This window comes from Pipra filicauda, unplaced genomic scaffold (assembly GCF_003945595.2).
Source record: "Pipra filicauda isolate LSUMZ 115617 unplaced genomic scaffold, ASM394559v2 scaffold254_size1108330_pilon, whole genome shotgun sequence".
NCBI classification, from domain to species: Eukaryota; Metazoa; Chordata; class Aves; order Passeriformes; family Pipridae; genus Pipra; species Pipra filicauda.
Window position 1 is genome coordinate 649,143 of NW_024104370.1, and position 12,576 is coordinate 661,718.

General features: G+C 33.8%; 1 protein-coding gene across 9 annotated transcripts in view; it reads right to left on the reverse strand.

Moving 5' to 3' along the window:
• The window catches only part of CDH18 (cadherin 18), a 479,225-nt gene that overhangs the window by 50,865 nt on the left and 415,784 nt on the right, over nucleotides 1-12,576 (reverse strand). For all 9 annotated transcript variants that reach the window (XM_039382102.1, XM_027735270.2, XM_039382099.1 and 6 more), the window contains one exon: nucleotides 5,015-5,202. In XM_039382102.1, the coding sequence (XP_039238036.1) occupies nucleotides 5,015-5,202 (188 nt within the window). The remainder of the gene's footprint in view (nucleotides 1-5,014; nucleotides 5,203-12,576) is intronic.

Sequence of the window (12,576 nt, forward strand, 5' to 3'; positions counted from 1 at the left end):
AATCAGTAAATTCTAAATCCAGAAAAAGGCAGAGACTGATATATCCTGATTATTATGAACAAATTTTACTGACTTTATATATTTATTTTAATCCTACATCAGCATGCTAATGCACTGTCTTATTCAAGATGTAAGATAAACATGACACACCTGACTCCCAACTCTGCCAGTGTAGAAGAGGGGACTAAAAAGGATATTTAACTTAAAAGTAGAGAAGTAATGAAGCTCATTAGCAGATATAGAGCTAGTCAATGTTTTTACTAGAAGTCGTATTTACAGAACCACAACTATTTTGGGTTGCTTTCTTCAGTCTCACTAAAGTAATTGACTACATTTCATAGACAGTCCATCAAGAATTTCATTTGAGAAGTAATTTTTTTCTATATATTGCCTGTTAGTTCTAATTATTAATTAAAAGGCTTTAAAAATACCAGCTCAGTTCCAGGTAGTCCTAAGGCAGATTTCAGATCATTATTTTTTAAATGTGCTTCTATGTTGGGCAAAACCACTCATTCTTAATAATAAAGACCTCAATACTTTTTGTGCTACAAATTTATGACTTCAGCCAATTTATAAAAAGTACAGGTAGGTTAATATTTTTTATTATACTTGACAAAGCAGGTAATTTATACAGGTATATATAATACCACCAAGTTTCCAACAGTCTCAAAACACAGGCATAACATTAAAAGAGATTGCATATGCATGGAATTTTTTTTTTATTTTTCTTCTTTAGAATTGCAATTTTTACGACATTATGGTATGGCAGAATTCCAGTACTACCAGTATAATTCTGATTATTCTGTGTGGACCTGACAGCCTGTCTTAAAAAAACTCAGTACAAACATCGAAGTTTTCATCCAAGGCTAAACTGGTATTTACTATCACCCCAAAGAGTGGAGAAGTAGTATTTTAGGCAGGACAAATGAGAAATTCAATGTATGACTTGTCAATGTCAGTGCATATTTTGTAGATAAAATCTACAATAAATTTGACTGATGATATATAAGAAAAATAGTTGGTCAGGATTTATATATTTCTTTGATTTCTTCTCTGTGTACTGAATGACAGTTAATTCATTTTCTTAATTCTAATACTATGAGACTTTTTTTGACCCTTACATTCTCTGTCTCCCTTTTCCAAATGTAAAAATAAAAATTTTAAAGGCATAGAAATTAACCATAGCATAGTAATTCTACCACTACAAGAAAAAAGAGATAAGTATGCTACTTGATTAAACCAATTAATAAAGAAACAAAAATTTAGTAAATTCTAACTCAGATGTACTTTAATTTATGATGTATTTTTCTTATGAGCAGGGAAATATTGAATAGTAATTTACATTGCTCCGCAGCATATATATTCTAAGATTAAACAGGTTTACAATAGGATTGCAACTTGTAACTATGATGTCTTTTTAGAAAATTAAGTCTATAATGACAATGATTGAATTAATTAGTATAGGAAGATTAATTTCTCTCAGAAAACACATGCAGAAAGACTCTTGTATTAACACAAAGTCTTGTTTTCTTCTTTTATGTAGTTATTCAATCAGACTTTAGCCCCTCTTTTTTCCAAGAATACGGGAATAATCCACTCAGATAATCAGAAAACGCTGACATTTCAACCATAGCTAAAGCAGTTTTTTGCTTTCATTTGCTTTCTCTTCTTCCCATAACATCTTAATAATTAGCTGTAGCTATAAGGTGAGAGGCAGAATTGTCCTGTGTCTCTAGATATATAAATCATTTCTATATTTACTTAAAACATTAACTTTCCCCCAGAAATAAGGCAAAAAAAATATATTTTAGATGAAAAAAATGAGAATTTTTATGTTTCTTATTTTCCCAAAGAATAATGCCTTTCTATGACAATTATCCACGTAACTTCAGTATGAATTTATTGTATGTTATGATTTTCACACCAAATGTCAAATGACAGTTTGTAATCAAACCTTCATGGAAGGATTTTTAGACTGAAGAATGGCTCCACAGATTTGTCCATAGGGAAAATAATAAAAGTTCTGGATGTTTTGGGTCATCCCAGAATGAGATCAAAAAATATTACTTCCAAGACTCACAGCCATAGTGTGCCTGTTGAAAAGCCTACCCGTAGGCTGAGAAATTTGATATTTGCATCAGAACCTCAAGTAAGTGAGATTTTAAAAGGTTTGAGGAGGATTTCAGATTGTTATACAAAATAACCTATTTATTTCTGCCTTTTCTGGTGTTCCTACTGTAAATTCTTCTAGAGAATACTAGAGCACAAATCATTCTATTTCTCTGTTACAGAAGGTACTGGCATCTGATATACAAAACAAAACCAGTTCTGTTCTTAGTGGAGCTTATCTGTTTTGGGTTGTGAGACACTGGATCAGTAAAAGTATTATTTTATTATTGGGTTGGAACCAACCCGTGTGTTTGTGGGGCAGGGCACACGGAACTCACACGGAACTCACATGGAGTAGCTGTCAGTCAAAAGAGCAGCCTGGGAGCCCACCCACACCACGACCCCTGCAAGTCCTAACCCAGGCTCTGACTGGCTGCACCCCTCTCACTCTGGTCTGGAGGCACAGAGTGGTCAGTGAGCTGGATGTCCTGCCTGGCAGGGGTGGCCACAGTGGCCAAACCACATAATTACAGCAGCATGTGGTTTCCATCTTGCCCTTTCTCTCTCAACCTGCCATGTGGAGCAGGACTTCTGCAGGATTTTTCGGTGGTAGCTATTTTTCTCTAAATATCTTTTCATAATCTCCTTTCTCTCTCTTTACTCCTGTTTCTTCTCTTAATCTCTTTCTTTACTGTTTTCTTAATCTCTTTTGGGTAACTTAAAACCAGTAGGTTGGATTTTGCTAAGTTTTTGGGTTGACATGTGCTGGGTTAGTGCCTTGTGGAATGCTGTACCTTGGTTGTTTATTACCCCTTTTAAACCTTTGCCAAAATCCTTATTTTCTCCTAAAATTAAAAGCCTGTCCTGGGAAAACCTGTGGAGCATTTTTCTCTTTAGGTTATCTCAAGGTATTAAGAACCAAAGGCTCTGCAAAAATTTAGTGGGTGAACTCTTGGATTCTCAAATATAAAAGTAATACTCTTGGTTAAGCTTGTGGCTTCAGCATGTGGGTCTTACATGGGTAGACTATCAAACAAATTCAGCTTGAAACCAAATCTAAATCAAAAGAAATTGCAGCACACAGAATATAAAATACTTATTAAATTGCATACAGAATCTGAATTAAAAAAAAAATAAAAAAAGAAAAAAGGAAAAAAGATCACTTTTTTGTACTGTAAAATGGAATATTATATCTGAGGAAGTAATTGAGGTATTCACACCAATTTATGTAGTTTTAAGAGCTGAATTTCTGCTCAACTGGAACATAACATTACCGAAGCAAAATGTACCCCTTCTTGTCTTGATGGGAAAATGATTCAAATCACTGTAGTGTATGTATAAGAATAGGCAACATATGCTTTTGTCGTATTCTGAAATGTAGTGAAAATTTCTCTGAAGCTATTTTGTCTGCCGAAAGAAGTAAGAAATGTGATTTAACATATTTTTATGTGTCTTTCATGTTTTTTCTTTCTGCTTCATGTTCTCAATATGCATAAATGTTGTAGTTAATGAAGAGTAGCCATAATGAACTTTTAAATAGAGTACAGTGCACATTTTGAAGAAGAAATAACAGGCTATGGCATTAGCTACATCAGGGTCACCAGGAAATAAGTTCAGTGGTATAAAAAAGGCAGTTTACTTTTTTGTGGTTGAAAGAAGCAGGTATTACACAACCTTTATAAGAGACACTGAGTTAAAGATTTTTAAGATACTGGAAGAGACAGAAGCCCTTTTTAAACCATCATAAATTATAAAAATAACATTTCCTTTAGTTACAAACTATTTTTAAGATGCTATATAAAAATGTGCATAAATATATATATATCTGTTCAGAAGCAATATAAACCCAAACATGCATTATGTTAGTTTTTATTTAATGTCTTTTCTCGCATTTTCTCTGGATTTCATTCCCCTAACCATTAGTAAACCCCAGAATATGTACTAGCAAATACATAATCACTTTTACTTTTTAGGCTATATGGATATAATTGATGTCTACAAGACATCTACAAGTCCACATGAGAATTGTTAATTGACATTTGTTACTCCAAGTGAAAACTGAAATCAATAAATTTTCGTTTGTTGGAAAGGTTTTTTAAAAAATCTTAAATATAATAACCCATATCCCTGGATTATTATAAAATTAAATTTAAATCTAGTCATATAATACTAGCATAAGTTGGCAGACACTTAAGAAATGTCCACCATGATCCTAGTTCAGAGGACCTAATATGGAGATGAAATTATCTATGGAATTAGATTTATGTATTGAATTCAGTTAAGAATGAAATTAAAAGGCAAGAAAAATTGATAAATAATGGTTTAAAAAGACTGGGAGAAATAGAGGGAATTCATATAAATGATAACTGTATGATTGGTTGACCAGTAACATTTAAGGTCTTTATCACAATACTAAACCATTTAGATGTTAGCTTTCAAGTAAATCAAAGAATAACAGTCTATGAAAACCGAATTACACATCATTACCACAGAAAAACTTTCTATGTCAATATTCAAGTAGTTTGGGGACAACACTACAAGTTTCAGCCAAATTTTACTTCTTCCAGAGAAATTTAATGTACAAAACTATCAGTAAGAAAAAGTGAACTATCTTAATTAAAATTCAATAAGGTTTTTATAAATCAGAGTATTATAAATATTAGATAACACCATTAAAAACACAGAGGGTTTAAATAACTGTTTCTTTCCTTGAATTTCTTTTCTTCCTGCCTTTCCTGAAAAGATTAAGTGTCTCTGGGAACAATATGGAGAAGCTTACATTGCTGAAGTTCATGACTCTATAGGTTTACACAGTAAAATACTTTTGTTGTGATGTCTGCTTATTCAGCACTCATCATTATATTTTAATTACATACACAGGAAATTTCTGAAGTCTATGGCTTACCTTCTTGAGGGAAAGAATTCCTTCCCTTGTTTCTTTGTCAGTAGATATGGAGAATACCCCAGAGCCATCGCCATTTATAATTGTGTACTTCATGTCTGCATTGGAACCAGTGTCTGCATCATTTGCTTTGATTTTCCCAACTGCTGATCCAACTTGAGCTGACTCGGGAACATACAGTTGATAATGTTCTAAGGGGGGACAAAAAACAACAGCTTAAAGAATTTTTCTCCAATAATGTTACCATTGTGATTCTGAAAACTACCAGCACTGAAAATGAGAACATACATCCAATAGGTGTGCACATCATCCTTATTCCCTGCCTAAACAATGCCGATACAAATGCCTTTTTAACAGTCTGAGGAGTTTAGATCACAGTCCAACCACCAACACAGAAAAGAGAGCAAAATAACTTCTGTTATTACACATCTTCTGAAACTCTACAAAGTGTCTTTTATGTTCCTCTTAGGCATTCTGTGGTAGGGAGCGCAGCAGTGCAAAACTGAGTTGCAGGACAGAAGAAAAGCAGATTTGAAAGTGGATATATGAAAGCTAACATGTTGTTACATTTTGCTGAGTTTAAACCAGCTAGCATGACTGCAGAGGTGCTCTTGGTAAGCATGTAGAGAAAGAAAGGCAAAATTTACATTGAATTCAGAGGTTAAACCTGAATTATGACAGAAACCAACCACTGGCTGGCTGAAGAAATTATGAATCTACAGAATGTGCAGTTGTGAATTGAATGAATGTCATCACTAAAATATGGTTAACTTTATAGACACAGACAGAAGATTCCTAAACCTATTATTTGTGTAATACTAGTCCATAACACTTATAAACAAATAGTAGTGTGAGAAGGATGGATGAGAGCATTAAACTTTGTTAGTCCAAAAGGAAAGAGAGTTTTCCTAGGAAAACAAAAAATAAGTTATCATTCATAAGGGAAATCTCAAGGAAAATAAGAAATGTCCTGCAGAACAAGACAAAAAGTATGATTTACCATGCAAAAAATAAAATACCAACTCTGATGTAACGGGAGAATTACTGAGTTTGATGAAAACATATAGTTAATACTTTGATGCAATTCTTTGATATGCATATAAAAGCCACCTACACAAATTTCCAAATAAATGATCTGCCATGCTTTGTGCTTACAGATGATGTCAACTGATATTTTTGAATTGCTGGTTGCTTTATTTCCTACATAAAATTATAGTAATGGGATAATTTACTTATTGTTAGAACACATGCAAAATGTATTCTTTTGACACTTTTGCTCTGATTAATTATTTCCAAAAAGGGAAAGGTTGAGGCCATTAAGGATATGTTATATAATCAAGACACTTCAGGAACTGGATGTGTTATATCTGATATGACAGGGTGAACTAATTGGAGACTTCCAAATAGTTTATAGCTAGTTCAAATATATCTGCATGACACTCCACTCTGCTTTATAATCACACCCCAAGTGTTAGCCATCTGTTTCAGAAAATCATTTTACTGATACCAGCTTGAAACATTCTTAAATACTAAAACTTCAAGCAAAACAAATATTTGAAATGACTCATTTATTATCTGTCAGTATTCGTAGAACTGAAATGTTTCAAAGAAGTAAATGGAGTTAAAAGAAAACTGTTAAAAAAATAAAAAATGTTAGATCACAAGGTCAGAAATGTCTTCCAACTAGTATATAACCATTACTTCACAGAGACAGCCTGAAGATGTCTCGTACAGACATGAGCCAAATAGATAAATAGAAACACTATCTAAAACAAACAAACATAGAGGATAAAATTCAGCAATGAGAAGGTTAGATAAATTGTATTATAGACATGTATTTAGGTTAGTGGTGAAAATTAGAAATGTTCTTACTAAACACTAAATCTCTGTAAACTTTATTCCTACTAAGAGGAACCAACTAAAGGCTCAATTGAACACTGGAACAGGCTCCCCAGGGAAGTGGTCACAGCACCAAGCCTGACAGAGTTCATCGTTTGGACAACACTCTCAGGCACATGGTGTGATTCTTTGAGATGGTCCTGTGAAGGGTAGGAGTTGGACTTGATGCTCCTGCTGGATCCCTTCCAACTCAGCATATTCGGTGATTCTTTGAACGTTTTCTTGGGCATTGGATAAAGGAAGTTTGATAATCATTATAAAATGTGGGATGTGTATGCTGTGATTTTATGATTCTGTATTGTAAGCTATGAGTCTGTCTCAATCCTGTAAAAAAATTCATTGGGAAGATGGGAGCCCTGGGGATCAGGTGTCATCGGTCTATACCAAAAGTGTTCCGCCAAATCTGCCCAAGTTGAACAAACTGTTCCTTCCAGCATCACAGACTTCCAGGAGCTGTTGTAAAACAGAAATTTCTTTGGGACGGTCTAATTTTTTCTAGAGGAGCTGCCCAGTTTCTTATGGGTCAAGAATCTACAGAGTTTGATTTGGTTCTCAATTTTTATAACATTCATTCGGATGCATTCTCATGAAATGAGGAAATTAATACTCTTTCCAGATAATGTACTGTATAGGACAGTTATACCACTTTGCAGGACTTTAATCTATGAAAATTGAAACATTTTTCAAATGCGTATATGTGATCTTCATCTTTTAATAAACTTTATGGTTCATCTGTAATTATAGTAATATAGTAAATATAGTAATTATATTATCTGTAAAAATAGTACAGAAAGAATTTGTTTATCTTTAGAACAATTTACTTTCATTTCAGTTAGCCTATGGGCAACCTGCAATGCTGTTATTTACTCTCAGAAAAGTGATTTCTCTGTCTAAACCTCTCAAAAAAAGAATTATGACAATATTTAATGAAAATTAATAAGCATATTATTCAATTTATTTCATTTATTAATCTATTTTGTTGATAATTTTGGCTTACTTTTATAGGTTATAATTTCTTCTTGAACAGTAGGAATTACCTTACTTAACAAAGGAAGGGAGAAGAGGTATAATACTGAAGTAATAGAGAAATAAGCAAGTATCTGGCCTTCTTGTTACGTTTTTATCCAAGGTATAGTTTAACAACATGAGGATAAATACTGCTTGGTGATGAACCAAGAGATGTGTTTATCACAGCTCATACGCTAATGCCTTTTTCTATCTACTAGTAAACTGATAAATTCAGCGTCTCATTGTCTTAACATAAAATACCCCGGTATCCAAAATGTATATCAAAGTGCTATGTGAAGAAAGTTTTCCTTGAACTTACTAGCTAAATATTCATTCATAAGCCAAACTGATGAGATATGGAGAATAAGGAACAGTGAGCCAAGCTTGAAACCTGATGATTACGAGAACAAAATTCCAATTAAAAAGTAGTTTTACAGGAATCAAAACTGTGGCCAAAAATATTTGATGTGGTAATTAATCACCCGAATAGTGGATTTCATGGGGACAATACCATCTTGGAAAAAGCTGGTTAGTATGCTGGAGGGCAGGGCTGCTGTCCAAAGGGACTTGGACATGCTGGAGAAATGGGCTGACACAAACCTCATGACACTCAATGATGGCACCAGAGGAGAAATAATGCCATTCATCAGTACATGCTGGGGCCAGCCCATTATAAAGCAGTTTTCCAGAAAAGGATGTGAAAAGGACCTTTTAACACTTTACTAGACAAGGCTCTTAGCAACTTGGTCTAACTGAACCTGCTTTAAGCAGGGCTTCAGGTCACATTGCCTTTTCAAGTCTTACCTGAACTTATGATCCTGTCATTTATGAAAGTATGTCTTACATTTTACTGCCTACCATCTTTGATAAAACTAAAATGGAGCTCCAGCTGTGGATTGTGCTTAATCTTCCTTGGTGGCTTTGTTTGAGAAAGTTATTCTGCATTCACAGAGCTGCTTGTTTTCATTAAACATAATAGATTAATCTGGATTTCTCTTTTGAGACTGCAGTTTTAAAGAAGTCTATTTCTCACAGTATGTCTTGGACATTTGTCACATCTTTCTGTACTATGCTTATTTTTAATATAACAAATCCAATTTTAATCCATCATCATTATGAATACAGCAACTTTTATGATTCCTGCAGCTCAGTCAATTTTATATCTACTGTCCTTGATCTGAATATTCTTTTTGATGCTGATATCTCTTTCATACATCTAGACTAAGAAATTTTTAAGGGGTATGTGTGGCTTATTCTTCTTCCCTGACACAAAAACAATGCTTTTGCACTTTCTAAAAATGTTTGAAGCATAAGTGAAGTTACTTCTTATTTGCAAATACAACACTAAAACAAACTTCAAAACTCAAATCCTTCAAAATTTGTTTGCCTTGAAACTCTGGAGAACATAGCAATCTTGGGTCAATTTAGAAAAAAAACCACAAACATTCTTCTTCAACGCAATAGAATCCATTGGCTGGAACAAGACTTGTGCACCCCCATGCCCCTGCTTTTTACAATCCCAATGTAAACCAGAAGTTATGGTTGTGATTAAGATTTTAATAAGGGTTTATGTTCCATGACACTTTGCCTTTAGAGACAGCAACTAAAAGTTCTTGAAAACTTTCTGACTAGTTCTCAGAGATTAAAAGTGTTCTGACTTCTTGTAAAAAGTGTGTTGTTTATGCCACTTATAGGTAAAAGCAGAAAGACAAAGAAAACTGGGTTTCCTGGATTTTCAGAAGTACTTCCTGTAGGCATTGAATACCAAAATATGCATTTTCTATGCAAAAAGCACTGGAAAAACAACATCTACACTCCATAATCATTGTTAATGGGCAGTTTAACAGCTGGATGTGATCTCTAGCACTGTCTAGAGAGACTGTACACCAACTGTACTCACAAAGGAAATGTCACTCAGTGGTCATTCACTTTGAAACCTGAGCATATGTTTTATAAACACAATTAATTAACTAATTAATTGTACCACAAAAAATTGGAACAAATCTCCCCCTTTAAGAATGTGTGAGGAGCAAAATATTTTTTAGCAGTAAAATTGTGTGACTATTATAAGAAAACGTAATAGTTACAAAGATAGGAAGTGATGAGCGTGAAATACAAAGAAGACATTCCTCTAATTATAATGAAAAAAAATCTTAGTAAATTAGCAACAAATAAATGTAGAATAATTTCTATAATGAAATACTTTCTAATACTGCCTGGATACTGGATCAGTGTTGGACTCATCATCGTCAGGTAGAATCACAGACTCATAGAAGGACTTAGATTTGAAGGGACCTTAAAGATAATATGGTTTTAACTCCCCTGCCATGGGCAGGGACACCTTTCACTAGACCAGCTTGCACAGAGCACCATCCAACCTGGCCCTGAACACTTCTGTAATCATTTTAACTCAATAGTCTCCAGTAACTTTTTTTTAACCCTTGTCCAATTTCAGACAACTCTAACAAAAGAGTAGAGCCCTAAAACCCATTATGATTCCACAAGCCTCTTAGCACTTACTGGGTGAATAAAGAAAGACCTGCTAAAAGAAAATCAGAAAAAATTCTGCTTTACTCATCTCATTTGGCAGGATCCAAATGGTAAAACAGCAGGCAGATAGCTCTGAACTACTCACCACAATAGGAGAGGATGTCACCACTAGTGAGAGGATGCTGATGGGTGCATATGGAAATTATAGGAACTGGATATACTATGTGGAACTGGGGATACAGACAGGACCACACTGGAGTATGGATTTCAAAAGAAAATGAATAGCAGATACTTTTGCACATAATTATCTAATGAGTCATATTAACAAGGCTGGATAATAGACACCTTCCTAGCACTGAACGGAGTTAATGTCTATTTCTGCAATATTCCTATTTAACATGACTGTGTACTTTTCACACAATGACATTGTAAAAATCTAGGGCAAACTATGCATCTACATAATTTCACATTATATTTACATACTACCATGAAACAATCAAGGTTCAACAATTAAGCTATATGAAAAGTGTTTTAAGCCATGACTTGTGTTTAAATCCTGCTTTATCCTAAAAAACTGAGCTAGACATATCAATCTACAAATTATATCAATCTAGACAATAACTACATAATAACACAATAACTACAGACCTCCTACACACTGGCCAGAATATAATAATTAGCACTTGATGTACAAAGCATGTCGGTTGAAGCATCTGTCTAGTGTGATGGTCTTGATGCAATCAGAATCTCTTCATATTAAACAAAGCAAAACACATAGAATTTATTCATCTTAAGAAAGACCAGAAAGAATTAATGAAGGAAAAGTATACAGAATATTTTGATGTCACTCAACGCTGATAACAGTGTCATCAGTAGATGGAACATCTTCTATCAAATTACTGAAATAAATTTATGACACTGATATTAGGGCCCTCAGTCATCAGCCACATGGATCCATCAGTGGTAAAACTAACAAGAACAGAGAGATGCAAAAATCTTCCCATGTAGAGTACTGTCTGTCAGGTTACGTTAAATAGATAGTTAATTATAACTCATCTCTCTAAAAAAAGAAAATTGTGATGATGAAGAAAAAGAAATCAGTATTATTCAAAATGCACTGAATTAATTGATGAGCAAAATATATTTGAGGTTTCAGGCTATTCTCCTTCTGATTTTGCAACTCCTTGCCTACTTTTGAGACAGACTAGTGTGTTTTGCACGCAGAATTTTTCATCTGTTTCTTATTACAGAAATGTTTATTAACAACTATGTCAGAACCGCAGCCATCAGACTGATAAAATTATGCAGTCCTGTTTCACATTATTCCTTCTAGATTTTTTTTTGTGTTTTGGAAAACTATAGCTCTTTTTTTAGAAATTTCTTTGCAAGAAAGTCAGCTACATTTAGAGTAGGTAGAGAGAAAAACAAAGTAAATTCATTTAAGCAGACATATTTACAACCTTTATTTCTAAGTCTTAAGTAGGGTTTGAAAGGGTTTATTTAGGGGGGAAAATCCTGCATATACTACTGCAAATGCATGTCTAATGACCAATGATCTACCGAAGCCAGAAAGGTACCATCTTTTAAATACATATAATAAAGTATATTTCTAAATAAAACAGCTAATAAAGGCATCAATCAGATGTGCTTCTCAGCATGTTCTCAAGTAAGGTACTCATACAGTTAGAACCAGATTCAAAACTCAAAAGTATGGTAACGGAGAAAAAGAAACTAACCAAAAGAAAGTCTGTGGTTTAGCTGAGGCTCAGCCTGTCCCAAGGGTTATACACTCGATATGTGCAGTTTTGGTTAGCACTTCCCTTGAATTCAATTCTGAATGTGACAAGCCTCAGTAAGTCTCATTTAGCATTCCGTCTAATAAGGAAATTGAAGAGAAATTTAACTGAAAATTATGGCACACAAAGAAAAGAGAAGAAAAATAAACAATGAAGTTATTTCTGTTAGTGCAAGACTCGTGTATTATTGTAATAGTTCATGATGCTACAATGGCCTTTTTTAGATCAACTATACTTTCATTCTCTATTACTGACATATAGCTGCTGTTCTTTTGCAAGGGGCTTAAAATATATTTCTTGAAACGCAGTAAAAAAGCAATGTCATTCATAGCTGTGGTATAGAAATCCTCCGTAAGGAAAGAAAGTAAATGC